The 26389-nt window shown below is 53.7% G+C and overlaps 1 protein-coding gene across 8 annotated transcripts; it reads left to right on the top strand.

Moving 5' to 3' along the window:
- The first annotated feature begins 1942 nt into the window (after positions 1-1942).
- Positions 1943-25826, top strand: PEG3 (paternally expressed 3). Of its 8 annotated transcripts, XM_079760140.1 has the most exons (11): positions 1943-2102; positions 5905-5976; positions 9725-9798; positions 12023-12495; positions 13130-13210; positions 14204-14431; positions 14513-14622; positions 16869-16971; positions 17757-17846; positions 18177-18384; positions 19018-25826. In XM_079760140.1, the coding sequence occupies exons 4-11, from the start codon at positions 12102-12104 to the stop codon at positions 22340-22342; spliced, it is 4539 nt and encodes a 1512-aa protein (XP_079616266.1). In that variant the 5' UTR covers positions 1943-2102; positions 5905-5976; positions 9725-9798; positions 12023-12101; the 3' UTR covers positions 22343-25826. The 8 variants fall into 8 exon arrangements, with proteins under 8 accessions (XP_079616266.1, XP_079616262.1, XP_079616263.1 ...); XM_079760136.1 differs by having other exon boundaries at positions 12330-12495; positions 18177-25826; XM_079760137.1 differs by having other exon boundaries at positions 12243-12495; positions 18177-25826.
- The last annotated feature ends 563 nt before the right edge of the window (positions 25827-26389 follow it).

The following is a 26389-nucleotide window of genomic DNA, read 5'->3' as shown; positions in this document are numbered from 1 at the left end:
GGCCGCGCCGAGAACTGCTGAAGTTTCCGCGTGTGGCCGGGATGGACGCACACATGACGCGGCCGGGAGAGAATGTGCGGGAGCCTGTGGAGTCAGTGACGGGAGATTTCCAAGAGGCTTTTCATTCCGGGGGCGGGGGGGGGGGGCAGCTGGAGGAGCTCCGAGAACGTGTGGTATCTCATGGGAAGGATCCAGAGAGAAGCGGGTATGGCGGGGAGCCGCCTTTGAAAAGGTGAGGGCGCAGGGGTCTAGGGAATGTGTTAAAATCACCCCAAAACCATAACCAGACGTTAGTTCGTATCACTTGGGGAGCTCAGACAAACACGTCTGAGGGACCCTGGGCTTGTACAGGGATTCGCAGCTCCCCAGATTACCCTGATGTGTAGCCAGATTTGAACACCTCTGCCCTAAGGGGCAGTGCCACATTCCCTTTTAGGGGTGCCTCTAACCTTGCTGGGGCACGGCTGGGTGAGATGAGACTATTGAAGACTTGGGTGTAGATCACCGCCCCCACCCCAAGCCAGGAGCTTCTTAACGTAGCAAGCAACTACTGACTACTCATATGTATACTTACTAAGTGGAAATCCTACTCTGTATTTACCTACAACTTACCAAATATGCATTGTAACCTGGGGTCTCACATTCTGTGGCTCTTAGGTAACCTGCCTTTTGTAATTAACCGCATCTTATGAAAAAAGTTCCCCTTTAAAATTCGTACTGGCCACACAAAATTGCCATGTGTGATTTACGAGGACACAATTGGATTCTTCTGCCGAGCACATTTTCCTAATAAACATGCTCCGTGAATAGGCTTGCGTATAATCCTTTGCACATCTCCGCCTTTTCCCTCTGCTTTCGTTCCTTGAAAGCGAATAATTGGACTCCGAGGCTACATTAATGAGCTTTTTATAATTCATTGATGTTACTACTAGAAAAGAAATACACATTTCTGGCAGGAACATTCAAACAGCATGGGTTGGAGAAGGGAAAAACCCGTCCTTCGTCCCCCCCCCCCCCCCCCCCCCCATCCCCTTTCCCTAGAGGTAACCGGTTAGCGATTCCTGGCCCGCTTTTCCAGAAGTCTGACCTGCAAGGTGGTGTGCATGCTTCACAAACAAACGGAACACTTACCAGCTCATGCCAACGTGTGTGTGTGTGTCACTGCCCCTGCCCTAGCCCCGGCCGCCGAGCCAGCCCTGCCGCCGCCCGGTCCTGCGTGAGCGAGGGCTCCTCGCCACCTGTCGGCCCCGCCGTCCTGCCGGCCGGCCGCTGCGGGAAGGGCGCCGCGGGCCGCACTTGCGGGTGTCGCTTTAGCGTCTCGGAGTCGAGTCGGGATTTTTGTCCCTGAGGTCTGCCAGCCATGGGCATTTTCCTGCGAATTGCCAGTTTCCTCCCCTCTCCCCCCCGCTTTTCCTGGCGTGGTTGGGTCTTTATGCCCCTGGTTTCCAAGATCTCTTCACGTACGAACACGTGAGCCCCCATGCCTTTCGTGTGTCTCAGGCGGAGCAGGCTTGTCTCCCGCTTTCTTGTCTTTAGAATCCAACATACATGTTTGTTTCGGATTGACATTTTTAGACAAATATACGTGGTCCCCACCACCCCCGCCGCCGCCGCCTTTTCCTTTCCTCGGCGGTGGCGCACTCGGGGGCCATTAGTGGCGGTTTCTCTGCACCCCCGTTTCTTTGTGTCGGGGGCGCACAGCCCCCACCCCTTTTTCCAGACCCCTCTCGGGGGCCCCTCGCGTGGGCTCAGTTGACGTCAACCTCCGGCCCTGGCGCCAAGCGGTAGCTACGGCAACCGTGTTCTGATAGGCAGCGCCCGGGGGCACTGGGGGGGGGTGCCCGGGGTGGCGCGCTGCCGCTGATTGGCGCGCGCCGGAGCCCCGCCTCTGCGGAGCGGCTCACAAGTAGGCGCGGGCAGCGCTGCGCCGCAGACGCCCGGAGTCGGAGGTTCAGGTCGGAGCGGAGGAGCGGAGGAGCGGACATGTCCACCTGGAGCTGGTGGCGCCGCCGGGCGCCCGGGTCGGTGCGGGTGCGCTAGCCGGAGCGCGGGCTGCACCTCGCTGGCCGTGCGGCCGGCAGCTGTGCCTGCGGTGCGGTGAGGTGAGTCCGGCCGCCCGCCTGCGCCTCCGTGCCAGGCGGGCGCGTCGGTATCACGCCGCAGGTGCGGTACCCTCGGCGGGCGGGGGTCCGCAGCGGACGGCAAGCAGGGGGTGCGCGCATGCCGCAGCGGCTCCAGCTTGTGCGGCCGGCTGCCCAGTGGAAGCGGCCGCGGAGTCGGGGGGTGCCGCGCTATGTTGCGGCGATAGAGGTGGGGATAGGCGGGAGTGTGGGGTAGGGGGATTGCCGCTATATAGGTGGGGACAGGCGGGAGTGTGGGGTAAGGGGATTGCCGCGATATAGGTGGGGACAGGCGGGAGTTGGGGGGTGATTGCCGCGATATAGGTGGGGACAGGCGGGAGTGGGGGGGGGGTTGCCGCGATATAGGTGGGGACAGGCGGGAATGGGTGTTGCCGCGATATAGGTGGGAACAGGCGGGAGTGGGGGGGGGTTGCCGCGCTATGTTGCCGCGATGTAGGTGGGGGACAGGCGCGCGATGGCTGCAGTGGTGACGGGCTCCTGTCCCTGCCAGCCTGCCAGGGCGGAGCGTGGGTGGCGAGGTCTCTGGGTCTGCCCGCTCTCCCGAGCTGGGGCTGGGGCTGGGGGCTGCGGGCTGCGGGCTGCGGGCTGCGGGCTGCAGAGCTGGACCCTCCTCCCAGGAGGTCCCTGGTCCTTGGGCCGCCTCGCATCCTTGCCGCGTTTGGGGGCGGTGCTTGTTTTGCCGCAGTGGCCGTGGGAGGAGCTAAGGGCTGAAAGGGGCGGGTCCAAACGGTGTGACGCCTATGGGTTCTTGTCTTGTGACAGCGACGGGCTGGGGAGCCCCGCCCGCCATGGCAACCTGATAGCTATAGGCGAGCTGCTGGGCAGGCGCTGTCCTGATTGGTTAATTGCAGATTGGGGCGGGGCCAAGGGCTGTCATCACCAGGCACTGTGGACTCTGACAGTCTTGGAGCCCCGCCTACCTCAGCGCCATCTTTGATGGGGGCAGCTGAGGTTTGCCGCGCAGGCGCAGTTTTGCTGGCTGGCCGCAGGGGCGGGGCCACGGGCTGTGGCGGCTGCAGTGATGAAAGGCTGCGCGGGTCCTGCCTGTCTCGTACCTTTCTGGCTGTGACGGTTCCAGCCTGACTAGGATGGGGTCTGAGCTCTGACTCAGATTGAGCCACGAATAGCGTCCGATTAGTCGGCGGGGCCCATGTGGCTTCGGGTGACCAGGCACAGTGCCTGCAGTTTGCTAAGGCTGTTGCCGCTGTGGAACTGTCTGTCTGGAGCGACAGGGATACAGGCTGTCAGTATGCCGGTGTGTGTGGGGGGCGAGCTTCAGAGGCCCACCGCGTCCCTGATAGTCTTTTCAAGACTGTTTTTACCCTGGGGTGTGTCTGGCTGCATTTTTTGGCTGGGCGGGGGATGCTAGCAGCAACATGTATCGTACAGGTGGCTCTGTGGTCGTTCGGGACCGATGCCCTGCAGCTATGTAAGTTGGCTGCTAGGTGGAAGCCACGGCTTGTTGCTCAGATGCCCTCATGAATGACAGCAGGGCTGGCTGCAGGGGCGGGCCCGAGGGCGGGGCTCCTTAGCCCCACCTACTCTAGCGCTTTGCTGGCCCACAGGTAGCCGGGAGATTTATTGCGCAGGCGCCATCTTGAGTGACAGCATGGCTGGCTGCAGGGGGCTGACCCAAGGCAGGGCTGTGTGTCTTGAGTGACTGATGGGGGCTGCAGTCCTGCGTACTCCCGCGCTAGGTGGGCCGACAGGTAGCCGATGAGGATTACTGCGCAGGCGCCATCTTGAATGGCGGCGGGGCTGCAGAGGGCGGGGCTGAGAGGATGACGTATTTTGAGTGACGGATGGTGGGAGGTGCAGACCCAACCCATCTTGCGGTGCCTGTTGGCCAGTAAGTGGCGAGGCTCACTGCACATGCGCCATCTTGTGGCCCTGCCCGGGTGGGCCCAAGGGTGGGCTGTCCTGTCCTGCGTGCCTGGCACGATACCGCCCGGTGATGAGTAAATGACGGTGATGCTGCAGGGGCGGGCCCTGGGAGGGCCTGGGAGCCCCGCCCACCCGGCACCACGGTGGCCAGGCCATCTTGAGTGACGGTGGGCGGGGCCAGGGGCGGGGCCACCTTGTCCTGAGTGACGGATGGCGCTGAAGACCCCGACCGTCCTGGCGCTGTTGGTTGGAGGCCACAGAGGCTTCCAGTGCAGGCCCTCTCCTGAGTGGTGGCGGGCCGCGGGGGGCAGCCCGGAGGTCGCAGCCAAGGCTTACTGCACAGGGCGCCTTCCTGAGGGACAGCAGGGCTGAGGGGACCGGCTGAGGGGCTGCAGGCTCCGAGCCGCCCCGCGGTCTCTGCTGCGCAGGCGCAGAGCGGCCAGCAGTGCGCTCGCCGCAGTGGCGCCATCTTTCGTGGCCGCGCGATGTGGCAAGAGCCTCGCTTCCTCTGAGGGGCGCCAAAGCCGCGTCAGAAGTGGGCACCAGGTTCAACTGCCCAGTCCTGGGGTCACTTAGGAGAGAACTGCGGCCACGTGGGGAAAGGCAGGGTCTTCAGAGGAGGAACGAGGCGCGGGCTGTGGGTGTGAGGTGTGGGGGCTGGGGGACAGGGCAGGCCTCGCGGGAAGGGGTGGTCCTGCAGCCTGTGGGGCAGGAATGTGGGGGGGCACGGCGCGGAGTGAGGGGAGGAGGCGGCTCTCTGCTGGGGGCGGGCCTGGAGGCGGGGCCTCTCAGCATGGGGCGGGGCGGGCCTGGGGGTGGGGGCGGGCCTGGAGGCGGGGCCTCTCAGCATGGGGCGGGGCGGGCCTGGGGTGGGGGCGGGCCTGGAGGCAGGGGTGGGGGCGGGGCCTCTCGGCATGGGGCGGGGTTTCCTGCTGGGAGGGGGGCCGCGGGCGGGCAGGGGCCACGCATGCGCACAGCCACGTGCGGGTCTGCTGCAGGACCAGTTTCCAGGGATTTTTTTGAAGCATACATCCGCCAGTGACAGCGTTAGCAGAGCCCACCGGGAGCTCGCCGAGAACCTATGCGAGGTTCTGTAAGATTCGGTGATGATAGCACTGCCCAAAAGTAATGGTCACCATAGCAACAAGGGCCTATGGGAGCTGGCTCTTCCTGTTACTTACATACACGCAGTCGAGTTCAGTTTCTGGCCCTGCATCACCAGCCTCACCTCCCTTCTCTAAGGGGTACCCGTGTCCTCCCACGTGGTGTCCATGGGAAACAAGTCAATGTACTGTTTTTTCTTGTTTTTCCAAAGGCTGATCTGTAATAGTTTGCCATGAGCTCTGAGATTGAGTCCTCAGAGCCTCTGCTTTTCTATGAAACGAGAGCGCGTGGTGAGGATCAACAAGAGACAATAAAAGTGAGGTGCTACGTGCTGTCCCTGGCCTGTCATTAGCAGTGAATAATAGTGCCTTCTCAGCCACTTGCCCCTCCTGCCCCACGGCCCTTGCCTGTAGCGAGTGGCCAGTGCCACCTAGCCAATAGGTGGGCTTGTTAAGTTGCCATAAGCCCACGCCCTGTGTCTTCCTCAGTTTGCTCTGCTGGTTAGAGACGTTCTGACACACCCGCAGGCTGCCTTGCGCGCCCACTGACATAGCCGCGTTGAGAAAGGCGCTGACTACAGCCCAGGGGACAGCCTGGGCCTCGGCGAGCACGTGGCCCTGCCATCGGGGAGGGCTGTTCTTCCTGGTCTCCTCTGAGCCCTGCGAGTGCCCGAGAGGAAGGTGCTGCTGCTGCTGCTGCGGTGTCATCGCCCGCCGGAGGAACCCGGTCCCGGCAAAGCAAATGTGATGTCTCATGTTTTCCTTTCCTTCCCCAGCTCTGCCTTCTCCAACCTCTACCCTCTTCGCAGACGGCTGACTAGATCCCAGCGCCAGGTGGCCGAGTCCAGGTGAGCCGAACTTGACTTCTCGCCGCACAGCGCCACACCCTTCCTTGGAGTGGGCGCATCCTTCCTCCTCCTGGCACCCGTGGCCCATCCACACGGCCACGGCACCCTTTGTGCTCTCGGAACACGCACACACACTCCTGGTGGATCCCGTGTTCGCCAGACACTCTCCCTGCCCTCGCGCCATCCTTCTCGGTATCCTCACTCTTCCCAGCACTCAGCTGCCACTTCAGGCCACTCTTTCTCTCTTATTGGGCGATTAAAGAAGCACGAGAGTCATTAGTCACCAATGAACATGGCCCCCGTGGGAAAGGAAGTGCGTCCCTGGAGCTCATAACGTGTTAAGTAATGAAAGACGTTGAACACGTGATTGTGAGACTCAGGCATTTGCTGCAGGCAGTTACCTTAATCTGGAAGAGGCCATATAGGGCCTCCCTGAGGAAACCAGGGACATGAAAATTGAGCCCTGAAGGGCAGTGGATGGTAGTGTGGGAAGAGGAGTGTTGGGAGAGGAAACATGGACGTTCCTAAGGTAACGAGAGAGGAGCCAACAGTCCAGGACTCCCGGAGCAAAGGAAGGACTCGGTCAGCATTGGATGGACGTGGGGGGCAGGTAAGCACGTGGCTTGGTCTGCAGCACATGGGAAGCCACTGCGACCTTGAACCGTGGAAGTAACATGATGATCAGATTTTTGTTTTTAACATGTCATCTGGTTGCAGGGTTCAGAAGGGGAAGGTTGAAACAGTGGGTGCCAGGAGGCCACCCTCAGGTCTGAGGGAAAGATGGTGGCTTGGATTTAGGGTCACGGCAGTGGGTAAGTGCACTCCTACAGTGAATAATAGTGCCAGCCGTGCTCACGGCTGGCGAGCGCAGCAGCGGTGACAGGAGCCTCTCCTGCCTCCGTGGCAGTGCTGATGTCTGACTGCTCACAGGCAGCAGGCCTAAGCTGTCAGTAGGACATCCCTCAAGGGCTCCCAGACTGCAAGAGGGCACAGGCTGGGCTGAGGGGCCCCCCCAATGCATGAATTTAATGCACTGGGCTTCTAGTCTATATGTATATAAAAGGCTAAGCGATCATGATGCGCACTGACCACCAGGGGGCAGATGCTCAGACCGGTATCTATATGTATATATATAAGGCTAAGCGATCATGATGTGCACTGACCACCAGGGGGCAGACGCTCAGACCGGTATCTATCTATCTATCTATCTATCTATCTATCTATGGCTAAGCGATCATGATGTGCACTGACCACCAGGGGGCAGACGCTCAGACCGGTATCCTACCTAATAATAGACAAACATGCAAATTGACCGCACCTTCGCCACGCCCACCAGCCAATCAGGATGAGTATGCAAATTACCCCAACAAAGATGGCGGCTAATTTGCATATCAAGACAGCGTAGAAAGAAACCAAGAGTTGCAGAAGGGAGCAAAGCTGCGGAGAAGCAAGCAAGCCGGGGGGGGGGGGGGGAGGAGAAGGGAGGAGCGGAGGCGGGGCCAGGGGAGAAGGGAGAAAAGCAGGCGGGCTGGCGGAGAAGGCGGGGCGGGGGAGAAGGGAGGAGAGCAGGCAGGCTGGCGGAGAAGGCGGGGCGGGGGAGAAGGGAGGAGAGCAGGCAGGCTGGCAGAGAAGGCGGGGCGGGGGAGAAGGGAGGAGCGGAGGCGGGGCCGGGGGAGAAGGAAGGAGAGCGGGTGGGCTGGCAGAGAAGGTGGGGCGGGGGAGAAGGGAGGAGCGGAGGCGGGGCCGGGGGAGAAGGGAAAAGCAGGCGGGCTGGCGGAGAAGGTGGGGCGGGGGAAAAGGGAGGAGCGGAGGTGGGGCCGGGGGAGAAGGGAGGAGCGGAGGCGGGGCCAGGGGAGACGGAAGAAGAGTGGGCGGGCTGGTGGAGAAGAGAGAAAAGCAGGGGGGCTGGCGGAGAAGGCGGGGCCGGGGACAAGGGAGGAGAGCAGGCAGGGCGGGGTAGAGTGCAGCAGGAAACCCTATTGCAGGATTTTTCCTGCAACGGGAACGCTAGTCTATATATATAAAAGGCTAAGCGATCATGATGCGCACTGACCACCAGGGGGCAGATGCTCAGACCGGTAGCTATGGCACGCAGTGACCACCAGGGGGCAGACACTCAATGCAGGAGCTGCCGAGCTGCTGTTACTTGGCAGCTGTGGTTCTCGAGTGACACACCCGGAACCAGAGAGGAGGAAGCCTGATTCTAGGGTGCATCACCCGAGAACCGCCCTCTCACAATCTGGGACCCCTCGGGGGATGTCGGAGAGCCGGTTTCGGCCCGATCCCTGCAGGCCAGCCAAGGGACCCTACCAGTGCACGAATCTGTGCACTGGCCCTCTAGTATATTAATGTTGATCAATGTCACCCCAATTACTAAGATGAAAATTTAAAAATAAATAAAACATTTTAAATGCTCATTCTAAAAAAAGCCCACCTTTTCCTGCTCCTAGATGATAAAAATTTTATTTCATTTTTATTTTAGATTTAGCATTTTTATATATGGTATGATCTCCTCCCTCAAATTAGTGATTGGCTAGTTTTCCTATTCCTACTTATTGAAATAATTTACATATCCCTTACTCTGTTCCAATGCCACTTTCATAGACTACTACATACTCAACTATGTATATAGTAAACTCATGATTCTTAAATGAATCAGTCTTTCTGTCATAAATTGCAAGTGGTTTTTTTTTGTTATTTTCTTTCTTTGGCTTTGATGGTGTAGACAAGACCATCACTTCTTATTTTCATGTCATCTTTCTGCCTTTAGGCATCATACTGTAAAATAACTTTCTTACCCCAAGATTATACCAAACTATTTCTTGGTGATGAAAAAAATAAAATAAAAGAATTCCATGGTCAAATACACTTGTAAAACACTGAACTTTACGCCCCTCTCTTGAAGAGTCACAATAAGATGTGTTACTGCTCACTGTGTTTACAGTGATTTACGACATGCACCTGCTCTAGAAGAGTATCAAGAACAAAAAATATATATTTCTTAAATTTTGTGTTTGGCTTGTTGGCCTTTTGACATATGAATTCTCAAAATATTGATCTAAATGGAATTATTCCATGTTACCTTAGAGAAACTGTCCAGTTACCATTATTATTCTTGGAAATTCCATTAGATAATATACATTAATTTGGGGGAGGATTTAGAACTTGAGTGTACTGGATCCATACATCTCCCAGGACTATCCTGTGTTTCTAGCTTATTGCAGTATAGTTTGTAGCTTCATTTATGTAGGTGCTATTTTTTATATTGGAGCTCTTCCCACTTAAAATATTGTTGATACATATTTAAGGAGTCTGTTTTAAATTGTTTCCTTATTAAATTATAACATCTCCCTATTGATTCATAAGAGAATGATAGTTTTACACCTTTCTTTATGCCTCAGATTTGTTTTTCTTGTAATTAGCTAGAACTCTAGAACGATGTTCAGTAATGACAGTGTTCAGACTTTTATGCCTCTTTCATTAAGCGAGAGATCAGCGTTTGTTAGTGCTAATCTTCGCCTTGGGTTTTGAGTTCTGGTTTCATAGAAAAAATCTGAAGGTTTTCTGTTTCTTTCTCCTGGTTGGTGTATCTGACACTGGAATTGGTCTTTTCTTGGAGGTGATCGGAAAGGCCTCACCCCTAATGATCCCCGAGTCTACAGCCACTTGGAGGATGGGTCTCGGACACTTTTTTCACGTTTCTTCTGTGTTCATTCGTCCTGTGTTTCTTCCTGTGAAATGTCTGCAGGTCCCTGGCATTTTGACTCTGTTCCTGTGCGTAGTGGCTTGTTCGGCAGTTCCAGAAAGGATCTGTTCCAACAGGTGATTTGCATACCTGAGCGTGTCCTGCTGTCTCTGAGAGACTGGACTGGATCTTGTCGGGGACCCGTTTTGTCTCTGGCAGGCGCGGGCTCTGTGCTCTCCCTCCCTCCCCCTCCCGTGGGGGCGGGTTGGCTTCTGAGGCCTCTGCCCTTGCCGGAGGCCGCCCCTCTGAGCCAGGTCCTGGGTGAGGTTGTGCTGTCGTCCGAAAGATCAGTGCTCAGAGCCAGGATACTTGCCTGTCCATGCTTTGGAAGCTTCCGCTCAGCAGGTGGCACCTAGTGCCTTCTCCGCTGTCACGCCTCCTCCTGAGGAGGGCAGGGCCGCCAGGGCGGGGCAGGGCACCATGCTGGTGCCACAGCTCCAGGGGGACAATGGAGGACAGTGTTCAGGGAGCAGAGTGCAGCCCGTCACAGCAGGAGAGCGTGGGACCGCGCTTACCACCTTTACTCCCAAGCGATAAGTCTACTGTGAAACTCTAAACAATTGGAACACCTTTTTTCCCCTTTAGACGTATTAAAACAAAATAATTTTTTTTAAAAATACGTTTTTTTAATTGATTTCAGAAGGGGAGAGAGATAGAAGCATCGATGATGAGACAGAATCATTGATCGGCTGCCTCCTGCACGTCCCACACTGGGGATCGAGCCAGAAACCTGGGCATGTGCCCTGACCGAAAGTCGAACCCTGACCTCCTGGTTCATAGGGCAGCGTTCAACCACTGAGCCACACCAGCTTAATTTTAAACATGTAGCTTTCCTTTTAAAACAAAAGAATGTGTGCTGTATGTGGTTTTCTTCTTCTCTAGAAGGAAAGCCCGCAAGTTCACGCAGCCCCCAAACCGAGATTTTGTCACGTGTTGCCCACTTCACACCAGTGTGGCCGATGGTAATAAAAGGCTACATAATAACACCTGGAGGCAGGGAGATGATGGAATGGGAAGGGAGCTGTGTGGCCTTCACTGGCTGCATGAGAATAAAGAAGGAAAAGAAACAGAAAGGAAAGAGACCCAGGGGAGTGCTATAGGCGGGATTTGGGGACAGACAGGCACTCTCTCCAGGGAGGGGTCTTGGGCACACCTGCCTCCTTGGACCCTGTGCAGCTGCTGAGCCCAGCAGAACTTCCCGCGACCACGGGGTGTGACGTCCCGTCCAGGACGGAGCCCCTGGCACTGGAGGTGCGGCGGGGGTGAGCGAGGGCTGGACTTGCACTTGGATTGCATGGCCGTTGAGCCATCGGGTCACAGCAGCACAGTGCAGAGAGAGTGGTCACGGCGGAGGCACCGGCGCCTGCACTCCCCGGGGCTGAGCACCGACGTGCCACGCGGCCTTCATTGCGTTTCGGGGAGAAATGCTCAGAAATGGCAGGATTGGCCCCGCCCCTAGTGCCCTGTGTCCATGTTTGCTAAGAAAGGAAGTTGCCACCCAGGTTTAGTAATGGCTGGCATCTTGGGCATGTGCCCTGGGCTGGGCATTGGGTAGTGAGGACTTTTTGTAAATTTTATTTCAGAGGAAGGGAGAGGGAGAGAGAGAGAAACATCAGTGATGAGAGAGAATCATGGATCGGCTGCCTCCTGTACGCCCCCTTACTGGGGATCAAGCTCACAACCTGGGCATGTGCCCTTGACCGGAATCGAACCTGGGACCCTTCAGTCCGCAGGCCGACGCTCTATCCACTGAGCTACCCCGGCCAGGGCAGGTGGTGAGCCTTTCAGCCATATTGGCTTGTGGAAGCTTCGTGGTCCTCAAAGGGGGTTGGTCTGTTGTTCCTTATTTGCAGATACGGGGACAGACGCCAGGGCGTAGAGTAAGTTGCCCAGGATCATAAAACCAGTCAGTAGTGCCTGACTGGTGTGGCTCAGTGGTTGGACATCCACCTATGAACCAGGAGGTCATGGGTCAATTCTTGGTTTGGGCACATGCCTGGGTTTCGGGCTTGATCCCTAGTAGCGGGCGTGGGCGTGCAGGAGGCAGCCGATCCATGATTGTCATCATTGATGTTTCTCTCTCTCTCCCTCTCCCTTCCTCTCTGAAATCAAAAGCCGATCAGCAGTGACCTGACTCCTTCAGTGCATGTGGTGCCCGGAGGCATGCCTGTGCCTTGCGGTCCTGTGTCTGTGTCTGTGTGGGGGGGATAATGCACCGCTTGCCCCCTCGGCCTGTTCGCAGACGCGTTGCTGGCCGCCGGGCCTCACCCCCCGGGACGTGTGTCTCCTTGCGCTCTGCAGGTCCCCGCTGGCTGGCACAGCTGCTGCGTCCTTCCCGTGACCCATTTCGGTTGCTCCATTGACCGCTTTCCCTAGAAAGATGCTGTCGCCACGGCGCTTTTACTACGGGAAACTCCAGAAGCCCTGGGCCTCAGGCCCGTATGAGCTAGACAGAGACTTGGCTCAGGACCCGGATGCCATCGTAGGAGGAAGTCCGACTGACTCTGAATTTTCTCATCAGAGGTTTCGGAATTTCCTCTACGTGGAATTTGTCGGGCCTCGGAAGACCCTGCTCAAACTCCGAAACCTCTGCCTTGACTGGTTGCAGCCGGAGATTCACACCAAGGAGGAGATCATCGAGCTCTTGGTCCTCGAGCAGTACCTGAGCATCCTCCCCGAGAGGATCAAGCCCTGGGTGCAGGCCCGGAGGCCGCAGACCTGCGAGAAGCTGGTGGCCCTGCTGGAGATGTACAAGGAGATGTACGGGCCCGAAGGTGAGGCGGGGCGGCCGGGCCACGCCCTCTCCCCTGGGACAGCCGACGTGGGATGGGGCCCGGGTGCCCCGGGGAGCAGAAGCACAGGGTTACAAACCAGCCCCCCGCCCTGAGGTGGGAGGGAAGGTGACGCTCGGGGCAAGGGGCCATGAGGAGCCTCACGTGTCTCGTGCTGTGGCCCCGGCTCCCTTTTTTTTTAATCTTCACCCGAGGATATTTTTTCCTTAGATTTCTAGAGTGGAAGTGGGGGGAGAGAGAGAAACATGGACGTGAGAGAGAGACATCTATTGGTTGCCTCACTCACAAGCCCCTACCGGGCTGGGGAACCTGCAATGGAGGTGTACGTGCCCTTGACCAGGAATCCAACCCACGGCTATCCTGTCCTTGGGTCGATGCTCTAACCACTGAGCCACCGACCAGGGCCCGGTTCCCTTTTGGAGACCGAAGGGTGTGGTGCGCCAGGAAGTCGTATGTGGCTGCAGTTGTCGGGGGCGAGGTAGGAGAGGTCAAGCCAGTTTCCACCAGGAGTGGTCCAGCTGAGGCGTCCCGTGGAGGTGGGTGTGCGGTGGGGCGCGGGGAGATGAGAGAGGGCAGGGGACGGCCGGCACTGAGTGGGCGTCTGGTGTCCTCTTAGACGACAGTGACGCCCAGAACGAAGACAACGTGAACCGGAGTGGAGCAGACTGTCCCCTGCTGCGCCCCGCCTGTTTCTACAGTGAGTACGATCGGGTCAGACTTCAGCCGCACTGCCCGTGGCCTGAAGGTGCACAGTGGGCATCGGGGCCTCTGAGGGCGCCCCCCACCCCACCCCCCGTCCCCAGGGCAGCCGCTGCTGCTCCGAGACCTGAGGGGGGCGCAGGTTCATTGATGATAGATGAGGCATTTTTATACCCAAGCCGGCGCTAACGTAGAGTGCGGCACAGGACGTGTATTTTCAGGGGCGGCAGCACTGGCTATTGGAAGGTGGCAGTGGGCTGTTCAGGCTGCACCCACAGCCTTCCCGGGCAGGGCGAGGCTCCAACGCTGTCTCGCTGTTCAACAGTTCTTCAGTGAGCTTGAACAATTCTTTAAAAATCAGTTCTCGTTTTTAATGTATTTTTATTGGTTTCAGAGAGAAAGGGAGGAGATAGAAACATCAATGATGAGAGAGAATCATTGATCGGCTGCCTCCATGCCCCACACCAGGGATTGAACCCGTAACCGGGGGAGGGGGCACATGGCCCGATCAAGAATCGGATTGTGACCTCCTAGTTCACAGGTCAACCCTCAGCCACTGAGTCACCCCAGCCAGGCTGCTCAGTGAACTTTCAAAAGGAGCGTTGCTTTGGGGGAGGGCGTATGTTTTGCAGTAGAGTAGTGTGCACATTGGGAGAGGCTTGGGTGGCAGAGGGGCTGACGTCCATCTTCTTGGAGGTGGACTTGACTGTGTATGACCTGGGGAACCAGCGGACGTGTCTGGAGGGGGGCGGAGCTTCTGAATAAGCATCAGAACTTGCTTTAGCGCAACCTCCAGGTAGTCGAAGCCTCCAGAAACCGTTCCAGGCCAAGGGCGATGGCAAGAGTCCAGGTTGCCCTTGGGCGTGTGGAGACCTGGATGTGGGATGTGATTCCTGAAGGCAGGAGCAAGGACCGTGCTCTTGTGGAGGGGGCTATGCACGTGGGGGGACACGTGTCAGCACTGCTCACCCCAAATGTCTGGCTTTCGCAGGAGAACGGGACCGGGATTGGGACCAGGACTGGGATCGAGACCGAGCCTGGGACCGGGATCGAGACCGAGCCTGGGACCGGGCCTGGGACCGGGCCTGGGACCGGGCCTGGGACCGAGCCTGGGACCGGGGCCGGGCTTGGGAGCGAGCCCGGATGCGGGAGCGGAGGGCCCGAAGCAGGGACCTGGCCTTGCGGGAGCGCTGGCCGTGCGGCAGGATTGCCAGAAGCAGTAAGTCCTGCGCTCTGACCTCCCAGTGCGCCTGCGAGGCCGGCAGGCCTCTCCGTGAGTTCACGGCCTGTCTCTCCCCAGGGTTTCCTCACCGGGACCTTTCCCTTCCCGCTGCGATGGAGAGAACCATAGCGATGGAGAGAGGGCGCCGTCGCCGGAGCTTCATGATGCAGTGCGATCTGCAGTCCCAGGTATGTTTCGGTTCCCTCTCTCCATTTCATGGCAGAGGTGCCTTTTCCCCAGAGTGTGTGTGTGTGTGTGCGCACGCGCGCGTGCATCTGCCCCCTAAAATCCCACCTGGGCAGGGAGCCCCCGTTACTCCTGAACGGATCCCAGGTCTGTCCCCAGAGGGGGCAGGTGGCCAGAGTGACTGCTACCGTTTTCCTGACTCCTCCCGTGGTCAGAGACACTCCTCCTGCTCTGAGCCCGAGGAGCAGACCGCTTAGTGCCCTGATGCCGGCCCCGCTCTCCAGCAGCACCCGCTCCTGCGGGGCTGGAGTGGAGCTTGTGCAGTTGTGGGGACCATGGTGATCACAGATGCAAAGGGAACCGCTGCTGTAGGGCTACCCACGGTGCTCGGTGAACAGTTTCACACCAAAGCAGCATCTTCCTTTCATAGGAAATCGCCGATCAGAATTTAATGTACAGTTATTATCCTCCGATTGGGCAAATGGAGACAGATATGGAAAACACCCCTTCCCTTTTGCCATGGCCCTCGGGGCCTGTTAGCAACAGAAACAGCCGTGGTGACCCTTCTGCTCCCTCAGTCCGCCACGTGCTTGGCCCGTCTGTTCTCTGCCAGCCCCAGGCGAGGAGCTGGTCTCCCTGCTGCCTCACAGGTGCCTCTTCGCTGCGACAGGGAGGCAGGCCTGAGCTCAGCCGTCCCGCCAAGTGAGGCAGCTCGGCCAGGCAGGGTGGTGACGGCCATTCTGCGGCGCCTCCTGAGCTTTCACAGCTCGGTGTCCTCACAGGCTCGGCCCTCGCCGGGTTTCATTTTGAAGCTCCGCATCGTCTTGGTGGTTCTGGTGCTCATCCCTGGGCGCGGACCCTCGCTCTCCTCTGACACCCCAGTGCCTGTGCTCCTGCGTCTTTCCCCAGAGAGACGCCCTCATTGTGCAGCTACCTTCTGTGCTGCGTGTTCTCCTCTCTCTGGAGGCCCATGAGACAGACTCCGGTGAGCGCCCCTGTTTGCCGTTTAGGGTACAGTGTCCAACCAGGACGTGTGGAAGCTCGCTGAGGGCAGGAAGGTTCAGAGCTCAGTTAATGTCCATGCCACTTCCCAGCAGTGGAACTATCTAATACATTACCCAAGTATCTTTCTAGAAGAGTTTAGTCATGTATGTTTCCTTCACATACTTTTTCCTGTTGAAACCACACGTCACATTGAAGAACAGCCTCCCCCACATACGGCAAGGTGGGCTGATGCCCTTCTCCCCGTTTTACAGACGAACCTGAGGCTCCACGTTTTCTGTTCCCAAGGCTGCTCGGCTCAAACATGGCGCGGTCCTCCCTTCCCCCTGCTTTCCCGTGGCTCTGAAAACGGGTGGGCTCCCCACGGCCCCGTCTCCCTCCTTCAGCGTGCCTCAGCCTTGGTGCTGTGCTCCCCGGGACCTCCGTCCTCTGAAAGCAGTCATGTTTCAGTGCAGCAGTGAGAAAAGGTTCTGGAAGATTCTGTATAGAAGACTCTGAGTAATACAGGGAATTTAAAAAAATTTTTAGGAAAGGACCCATTAGAACACAACAGAGCGCTGTGAAAGGAAGGCACTGAGCGCTTAGAACGCCCTGGGTATGGGGACTTCTGCACGCCCAGAGGAGCCCACAGTGGGCCGTGTTGTGCAGAGCATGTGTGTGCAAGACACGGTGTGTGTGTGTGTGCATGTGCAGGGGTGGAGGCTTCAGTCACACTTCCTGACCAGATGTCTGCTGACACACATGTTCCTTCTGCTCCCCACACATGCCACGCACAGTTGATAGTTAGCCTGGTGAAGCTTTCCCACCAGCCCCCTCTCTCTGTGTCAAAATGTTGCCCACCCCGGGATGCCCCACCCAGGGCTCTCTACAAAACCTTTGCTCACTAGTCCAGCCCACCCTGAAGTGTCCCTCTACTAAGCCCCTTAGCACTGATTATCTGTTCCCCACTTTATTGCTTATTGTTCTCTAATTGTTTCACGAGTCTTTTCTCTCCAACCAAATTATAAGCTGCATGAGGGCAAGGAATGTGTGTCATACGTCTTTTGGATCTTCCTCAGACTATAGCGCCAAGGTAGGTACAAAGTAGGTCCCTAGTTAAACTTGACCTGGACCACTCAGAACCCCAAACGCTGTGAGCACTTCCTACATACCTTTGTATGTTGTAGCTCCCGTGTCGCCAGCGTTCTTCTCTCTCTGCGTGCCCCTCGGACGGACCCCACTGAGTGGTCTGTGTTTGCTGTTTCAGGACACGATGTCATACCAGGACATGGTGAAGCTCACCGAGGACAGGAAGGCTCAGAACTCCATCAAGGACAACATGGAGAACTACAGGAAACTGCTTTTCCTGGGTAAGCCGCTGCTCCTGCAGGCACTGGAGCATCCGCCACCTTCCTCTTTCCACCTGCAGGGCGGTAGCCGGTAGCGTCCACGTTGGTCTGTCTGGACGTCAAGGGAAATCAGAAAGCTTTGAAAGCTCTCAAAGCAGAGACATAAATGAAGAGATTTCTGTTGTTCAGAAATCCTTCTGGCTCTGGGTGGAGAGCATATTTGGGGGGGACACGGAGATGGCACCTGCCACAGAGTTGATACTCTCACAGGTGGTGACAGCAGAGACTTAAATACACACTCGGAATGGGACGCTGATGCCTGTGTGCCCGCCTAGAGTCCCCTAGCTCGGTCAGAGCAGGCCTCTGGCCGTTCAGGCCTGCGCGGTGGAGAGAGCTGTGCCGAGAGTTCTGTGTAGGCAGTGGAGCCTTGAGGCGCTCCAGTGTTGGCGGAAGAGGCAGGGAAAGAGGCTTCCAGAGGGTCCAGGAGGACACCCCTGAGGCCAGTGGAACAGGACATGGAGATGGAGGAGGTGGTGAGGAAAAGGTGGAGCCTAAAAGGATGCAGTGAATGTAGGGAGACGAAGGCCCCTGCACAAATGTGTAGGTGGAGTCAGGAAGATTGACCGCCTCCAGAGGAGCAGAGCTAAGGGGTGGTAGGAAGGACGTGGAGCTGAAGGCACACGACGTCCAAAGGATCGGATTGGGGCTGCTTCCTGTTCAGTGGCCCCGCGAAAGGCAGGCCTCAGTTTATAGTGCTGAGTCTTGGTCCCCAACTTGAGTATGAGCTGTCGTATCATTGTGAACAGGGCTTCAGCTTGCCGAAGATGATGGCCACTCCCACATGACACAAGGCCATTCAAGGTCAAAGAGAAGTGCCTACCCCAGCACCAGTCGAGGTAAGCACTAGGTAGACCATGCACAGTGGCCACGTTAATCGGTGAGATGGGCACGAATATGTACATACACACACTGAGTCCTCACTTAACGTCCAGAGGTTCTGGACTGAGTTACGTGAAATGAGCTTTATAAACCATAGGCCAATGGATGTCAACAGAGTTAAATTCCTACGGCATCTCATCAATTAAAATGAGACGATGTTACTCGAGGACCTGCTGTACTGATAGACCTTTAACAATTTATATCCACACCACCGTCACGGAAGACCTACTGTTACTTTGCACAGGTACAGGAACTAGGGAGCGTTTACATTCGGTGTTTCTTTCCAGGTCTGAGAACTACGCCTGAAGCCAAAAAGTCAACCCATCGCCGGGGTATTTGTGAGCAGGAGCCTTCGCATGGAGTGATAATGGAAAAATTCAACAAGGATGCTTCGCGCAACTCCAAACCCGGAAGAGCGAGAGAACCCAATGACCGGTTCCTGAGGTTCCCCAGAAGGCCAGACCAGGACTGGAAGGAAGCGTCCTCAAACAGAGAGTCAGTGATCCAGGAGCGGGGCTGTGCGGGCGGTGCCTTTGGGGGAGGAGGTTTTAATTGTAACTCAAACCTTGTTTCCAAAAAGAGGGTTCTGGAAAGAAAAAGGCGCTATCAGTTTGACACAGATGCGAAGGGTTCCGTTCAGGATCAGAGAGGCTCTCCGCGCAAGAGGCCCTTTGAGTATAGTGACATGAGAAAGGCCTTGAGCATGAGCAGCCTTAGCTCCCCCGGCGCCGAGTCGCAGCCGCCTGAGTTTGCAGCCATGCCCTATGTGTGTGATGAGTGTGGGAGGGCTTTCGGTGTGATCTCCGAGTTTGTCGAACATCAGATCATGCACACTAGAGAGAATCTCTGTGAGTACGGGGAAGCGTTCATCCGCAGTGTGGCTGTCACTCGGAAAAGTGCGGCTCGCGGGAAGTGCTTTGAGTGTAAGGAGTGTGGGGAAACCTTCGACAAGACTGCCGATCTTGCCGAGCATTGTAAAATCCACTCTAGAGAGCATCTCACAGAAGGTAATGATGAGGAGTATGAGGAGCCCTTCATGCCTAGCCCCACCTTCAGTGAGCTTCAGAAAATGTACGGGAAAGATAAATTCTATGAGTGTAAGGTGTGCAAGGAAACCTTCCTTCACAGTTCTGCTCTGGTTGAACACCAGAAGAAAATCCATGGGAGAGATGACAAAGAAGATGAAGGCTTTCAACCCAACCCAGCCTTTAAGGAGCTGCAGAGGATGTATGCCAAAGAGAAAATGTACGAATGCAAGGTGTGCGGGGAGACCTTCCGTCACAGCTCATCTCTGAAAGAACATCAGAAGATTCACACTAGGGCAAACCTGTTTGAAAACAAGGGTAAAGTGTGTGAGGAAACCTTTATTCCTGGTCAGTCCCTGAGAAGGCGTCAGAGATCTTACTTACAGGAAAAGCTCTATGGCTTTAAAGATGGTGGCGGCGCCTTCAGGCAACGCCCTTACTTCGGTGAGTTTCCCACAATTAGCATTCGAAATAATCTCTATGAAAGCAAGGCGTACGGGAAGTCTAATATCATTCATAATATGCCCTTGATTGAGTCTCAGAAGAGTCATACTATAACAAGACCACCTGAAAATGAAGACGAGAATGCATTCACCATTAGCTCTAATCCTGATGACAACCAGAAAATTTCCACTAAAGAAAATGTCCTTGAGAAGAAAGCAAATGAGAGGTCTGTTATTCATAGCTTGTATTTTGCTGAAGTCCAGAAAAGTCAGAGTGCCGTGGGGCCCAATAAACCAAAAGTGATCACAGAGTCTACCATTACGAGCTCAAATATTACTGAACAGAAAGTCCATGCTGGAGAGAAGACCTCTGAAGAAAAGAAAAACGAGAGGTCCGTTATCCATAGCTTACCTGTTTTCAAACTTCCCAAAATTCCCAGTGGAAACGAAAGTAATGAGAAGAGAGGATCCTCAAATCTTAATGATAAGCAACAGAAAACTCCTGCCAGAGCCAGCCCTAAGGAAATGGACAAGAATAACAACTACAAGGACTCTGTTATACGCCGTGTATCTGGTACTGACGCTCCAAAAAGTCTTGCTGCAGAGGGAGCCAGTGAGTTTAAGAAGGATGGCCAATCGCCTGTTTCCAACGCAAATGTCCCTGAATATCAGAAGGCTCGTGCCAAGAAGAAAAACATTGAGCGCAGGAACTGCGAGACTTCAGTCATTCACCCCCTACACGTCGGTGAACCTGAAACATTTCGCCCTCGAGAGAAACTCTATGAATGTCCGGAGTGTGGAGAGGCCTTTGTTCGCAGCTCCGACCTCACTGAGCATCAGAAGATTCACCACAGAAAGAAGCCCTTTGGAAACGACAACTACGAACGATCTGTTATTCGCAGCTTGGCCTCTGCTGACCCTCAGAAGAGTTATGCTGACCAGTCAGTGCAGGTGAATTATGATCAAGAGCCAGAGGGGATGACTTGCATTCAACAGCCAGTGCAGACTAGTTTTCTTGACGAGCTAGTGGAGATGAGTTACGTTAAAGAGCCAGTGCAGAGTTACGCTGAAGAGCCAGAAGGGCTGACCTGCATTCAGCAGCCAGAAGGGCTGACCTGCATTCAGCAGCCAGAAGAGATGACCTGCATTCAGCAGCCCATGCAAATGAGTTTCCTTGAAGACCTGGTGGAGATGAATTACGTCCAAGAGCCAGTGCAGACGTACGGTCAGGAGCCAGTGGGCATGATCTGTGCTCAGCAACCAGAGGGGATGACTTGCATCCAACAGCCAGCACAGACAAGCTATCCTCGACAGCCAGTGGAAATGAGCTATGCTGAACAGCCAGCACAGACAAGCTATGCCCAACGGCCAGTGCCGCAAGCATGTAAGGACTGTGGGCAGTCCTTCGCTACCATTGAAGCCCTCAGTGCGCATCGGAAAATCTATGCCCGAGAAGAGTTCCACGGAGGTTCTGTCATTCGGGGTGCAGGCCGTGGCAGGCCTGAGCAGGAAGAGCCGGAGGAGGAGGAAGAGGAGGAAGAGGATTCTGAGGACTCAATCTACGGATGTAAGGACTGTGGGCTGGGCTTTGCAGATCGGGCCGACCTTAAGGATCATCAGAAAGTTCATGGCAGAGAGTACCTCATCGACACTCGTGAGTACACGCAGTCTGTGATTCACACCCATTCCATCAGCGAGTACCAGAGAGAGAACACTGGAGAGCAGCTCTTCGAATGCCCAGCATGTGGCGAATCTTTCGTTCATAGCTCATTCCTTTTTGAGCATCAGAAAGTTCATGAGCAAGACCCATATTATGGCCACCGGAGGTACGATGAGCCTTTTATGCACCCTTTCATCATTAACCCACAGAGGTTTCGGGCCCCACAGGCGAATCCTACAGGGATGTATCTTCAGTGCCACGTGTGTGGGCAAGATTTCATTCATGGCTCTGTCTTCAATGAGCATCTGGCACTTCACATGGGAGAGGGTTCGCCGGAGCAGGCCCCGAGAAGCAATGGCGCTGTCCATGCAGGCTTGGCCCTCGCCGAGTTACAGAGAAGTCAGGCCGAAGAGAAGCACTACGAGTGCGGAACATGTGGAGAGTCCTTCCTCAGCCAGTCAGACCTGAAGGAGCACAAGAAAATTCACGAGAAGGATGACGAGCCCTACGATTATGGGGCTTCCTTCGTTCATACCTCATTCCTCACTGAGCCCCCCAAAGGAGAGTCTCCATTCTTTGAGTGCAAGGACTGTGGGAAGTCCTTCATTCACAACACAGTTCTCACCAAACACCAGAAGTTCCATGTGGAAGAGGAAGAAGCAGCCGCCCAGGAAGTTGAAGCCAATGTCCTTGTTCCACGAGAAGTTCTGCGGATCCAGGGGTCAAACATGGAAGCTGCCGAGCCGGAAGTGGAGGCCGCTGAGCCGGAGGTAGAGGCTGCCGAGCCCAATGTGGAGGCCGCTGAGCCCAATGGGGAGGCTGAGGGGCCAGATGGGGAGGCTGCAGAGCCAAATGAGGAGGCCGAACAGCCCAACGGAGAGGCCGAACAGCCCGACGGCGATGCTGATGAGCCAGATGGTGAAGGAATCGAAGACCCTGAAGAGAGAGATGAAGAGCTGGAGGGGAAGGCTGAAGAGCCAGAGGAAGACGCCGATGAGCCAGATGGCGCAGGGATCGAAGACCCAGAAGAAGAAGACGAAGATCAAGAGATTCAGGTTGAAGAACCATACTACGACTGCAGGGAGTGTGGAGAAACCTTCACCACCACCTCGGCCTACGGGGAGCACCGGCAGACCCACGCCAGAGTGATAATATTTGAGTCTGGAAATGTCTACGGGGAAAGCTCACACTACACTGGGCACGCCAGCTCCAGCACTCACGGCAATGACAGGGCTGACGACAAGTACTTCAAATGTGATGTCTGCGGGCAGTTCTTCCGTGACCGCCTCTCCCTCGCTAGACACCAGAACACCCACACTGGCTGAGAGCACAAGTGGAGAGGTCAGAAAACCTCCCTTTCCTTAGGACCTGGCCCTCACAGAGAACCCACAGCAACCCATAACCATGTCAGGAGGACACTTAGCTCGACTTGGACACACTGACTTTTAGCAACAGATACTGGACTGGAAAGGAACCGGAGGAGGAGGTGGTGGTTCCATTGGTCTTACCTTCCCCCGTCACACGCCAGTGCGTGCCTGTGGGGAAGCCACAGCACATCCCTTCCCCTTCATCCCAGTGATCAGCGTGAGGGACAGTCCTAGGAGATCGGAGACGACAGAAATAGCCCCAGCCAAATACTTCTGTAACCTACCTATCATTTTCCTGAGCTGTATATAAAAGAGCAAATCATAGCAAACAGTAGTCACAGGTACTTGGATTTTAATGACACAGAGTTACAGTTTACTGTGCAGAGATACCTCCGTGGTATGCTTCAATTTTTTTTTTTTTTGGAAGAGGAAATGAGCACCATACTTATAAATATCTTAGTTCCTGTGAAAGATTTCTTGTGCATTATTTTAACCCCTTGAGTATCTTTTTGAGTAACTGTGTGTTGTCCCTTACTCTTAAATATTCCTGTAAGGTGTAGGCATGCGAGATAAATGTCCTTTCCTCTGTGCTGTTTGAGAAGAGAAGTTCTTTGAGCTTCCTTTTCAGCCATCATGTCTACACCAACACCTTGGCACCTAATGCTGTATAAGCCTTTTGCAATCTGTGAATTGACCTTTTGTGACCCAAGGTGATCCCTTGCCATATTGTACCTTGCAGTGATCCTCATGCAAAAATACTGCAAGTTTGTGTTTGTTTAACCAACTTAATGTGTGTTCGATAGTGAATCCCCAAACGCCCAGCTTTTCCCTGTAAATCTTGCTTCCTTGCCTTTAAGAGAGTGGGTTGCAACCATCACTAGATCACGACAGTGCCTAATGAAGGTTGGAGCCGTGAGCAGAGCCTCTCATGCTGTAAATACGGTTGCAGGTGACAACTTTCATCGCTTTGTGTGCGCTTCTGCCTTAAGTGACAAGTAGCAGCGTGGCTTTGTTAGTAGGTGCCGCCGCAAGTCAGTTTGCACCTGGGTGCCCAGGAGCGAGTATCCTTAGAGCTTTCTCTTACTGAACCTAATTCTTGTCTTCACCTGTCTGACCCTCAACCCCCTGTCTAACTTGCATTTTTTTTTTTAAGAATTTTTTTTTTTTTTTTTAAAGAAGAGCTTTCTTTACAGTCAACCTAAGCTTAACATGGACTCAGGTTCCCAGCAGCCTTAATTTGTTTTGTTACCATCTGTTCTCGCCTCTTTCGGCCCTCCTGAGTACTTTGGAGCTATCATTAGTGTCCGGTTGGTCTGATTCCCATCGATGACAGATCGACCTCATAGCTTGTGGTTTCCTGTGCCGTCTTCTGTGGACACTTGTGCTCCTTTTGCTTCCCCTCCCCCTCGTGTCATGACTATTGAAATTTCTTTTTCTTTTTTTTTTTTTTTGGCTTTGAGTTGACTGGAAAAATAATTTTAAAATTTTTTTTAAAAAATTCAAAAGTGGATCTGATGAAGAAGTGAACAAAAGATAAGAGCAGTTAATTTGAGAAAGAAAATGCCAATACTTTCTTTGGGAATGTGCCCAAATGTCACTCTCCTAGATTTGCGTGGTCAGGGCTGGAGGAGAGTGTGTCAGAGCTGCTGGGAGTTCCACAGTCCAGAGAGGCGGTGGGACTGAGAGCGTGGAGCAGAAAGGAGTAAGCCAAAGAAAGGAGTCCTCACACCGCAGCAGACCTAGGAGGGTGAGGACGCAGACAGAGGGAAACATCGGAAATGGATTGGAAGGCCAGGCCGGTGAGGATGTGGCCTGGGCAGTTTAGAAGGGGGCCATCTGGATGGCATGATGTCATGAGGGCCCGCTGCATCAAAAGACCGGAGGTTGGAACGGACATCCGGGAAAACGGGAGCAGTGAGGCACTGCGTCCGAGCGGGCCCCGGAGAAGGGAGCCATTGCTGATGTTGGGGTGAACTTGGGTTCATCCCTGTTGGCAGCGTCAATCGGTAGCTCCTTCTCGGAAAGCAACTTGCCAAATGTCAGGGTGTCCGTTCCAACCTTGTGCTAGTGAAAAATTAGGAACAACTTTGATGCCAAACGATAGAATGATTAAGTGAACGTATCTGATTCTTACTCAGCTGTTTTAAAAATGATAATCATGCAGAGTTATGTAGTAACATGGAAATATATTTACAGAATATTAAGTGGAAAAAGCAGGACACAGAATTATATTTATACTACAATTATAACTGTTTTAAAATGTATGCTTTTAGTCAACAGCTGTTGTGTTGTTGTTGTAGGCTTCTAGTTGAGCATTATTTTTCTTAAATTTCTTGATGTTCTTAATGGTAGTTAAGTTACTAAAAAGTTTATAGTCATGTCTCCATTGTGAACAAAATTTGAACTCATCATCAAATACTTGGGAAATAAAAGTGGAGGAAAACAAACAAACCATATTCCCACCATCCAAAGACAGATACACTCTTTAATAAATCGTTTCTTGTTTCTGTGCACAGGTTTATGATTATAACTGTGTCAAAATGTGTATTCAAAGTTGATGTTCTATTACCTTTGTTTTCAAATGTTCCTTAGTAATAGTGTTCTGATAAAAAAAAAAAGCTTATTATGCTTCTATTACAAGCATAGTACATACCCAGAGGAAAAAATTGGAAGATACAGTAAATTAGAAAAGAAAAAAACATCACTCATGTTCCCAACACCCAACAACTGAATATCTCGATCTGTTTCCTCCATCTTGTTCCAGTGCACAAACTTGTGGTGAGTGTTGACTATGTACACATCAAGTCTTCAGTGAGAAAAAGTGTGGAGAATCATTAACATAGTGTTGTTGTTGTGGAATTATGGTTAAATATTCTGTCTCAAATCCCTTGGGTGATCTTTGGTGTTTTGCTATTAAATCTTATGTATGTATTTTCCCATTGCAAATATAATACTCAGAATTTGGGGGAATTCAATCAAATAGAAAAGAAATCCACCCATATTCCCAGCACCTAACAGCTCCTATTAACATCTGTCTGTACACCAGTCTGTGATTGTTAGGGTGTTAATGATAAGTATGCATAGAATCAAAGATGGGAAGAAATATGGAGAATAATTAAGAAATAGTGGTGTGGTTGTGGGATTACGGTTAAGTATTTTGTCTTGGTTTCCTTGAATGATCTTTATCATAGTGTTTTGGTAATCCACCTTTATTTCATATATTTCCATTGTAAACACAGAATGTGTTCATTATAGAAACTTTGAAGTTGCAAAAATGTAGAAGAGATACACCCATATTTTCATCATCCAAAGATTGTGGTTAACATCTTGATTGATATATTTTTTCATCTTGTTTCTGTGCACAGGTTTTTAGTTTAATATGGTGGTGGTTGTTATATCTATCTGTAGTAGTGTCAATAAAAATAAAGTTAAAAATAAGATCTTTCTCAGTCTCTTCTTTTATCCATTTTAAGTGTCTGGGATTATTAAATATAGTTCTTAAATTATAAATCCAAAAACTTAGTGCCTTCTTAGGCCTTAACATTTGCCTTAAAGCTCTTATTTCAGTTTTAAGTATTGCATATTTTGATTCGAAGGGTTTTTTAAATGCACGATTCCACATTTTTAACTATGTTTATACAATTAAAACATTTTTAATAGTGTTTAATCAGTAGATGAGTGGATAAAAAAGCTGAGGTACATTTATACCATGGAATACTATGCAACCGTAAAAAAGAAGAATCTTTTACCCTTTGAGACAGCATGGAGGGGCCCGGAGAGTATCATGCTAAGTGTAATAAGTCAGTCAGAGAAAGACAAGTATCACGTGATCGCACTCATGTGGAATCTAAGTAACAAACTGATGAATGGAGTGGAACCAGAGACATGGAGCATGGAACAGAGTGTGGAATCTGGGAGGAAAGGCGGGGGAGGGTGGGTGGGTGGGATGTAATCAACCAAAGACCTTGTATGCATATATGCATGGCCCTCGGACGCAGACAATAG

This window comes from Cnephaeus nilssonii, assembly GCF_951640355.1.
Source record: "Cnephaeus nilssonii genome assembly, chromosome: 20".
Taxonomy (NCBI): Eukaryota; Metazoa; Chordata; class Mammalia; order Chiroptera; family Vespertilionidae; genus Cnephaeus; species Cnephaeus nilssonii.
Note: the sequence above shows the minus strand (reverse complement) of the source record. Positions and strands in the feature narration are given on the sequence as shown.

What these genes read in the sequence shown, in the direction of transcription:
- PEG3 (XM_079760134.1), top strand. Translation starts at nt 12,102, where the DNA reads ATGCTGTCGCCACGGCGCTTTTACTACGGGAAACTCCAGAAGCCCTGG. An exon ending in GGAGATGTACGGGCCCGAAG is followed by an intron (nt 12,496 to 13,129) that starts GTGAGGCGGGGC and finishes GTGTCCTCTTAG; the next exon opens with ACGACAGTGACGCCCAGAAC. An exon ending in CTACCCCAGCACCAGTCGAG is followed by an intron (nt 17,847 to 18,176) that starts GTAAGCACTAGG and finishes GTTTCTTTCCAG; the next exon opens with GTCTGAGAACTACGCCTGAA.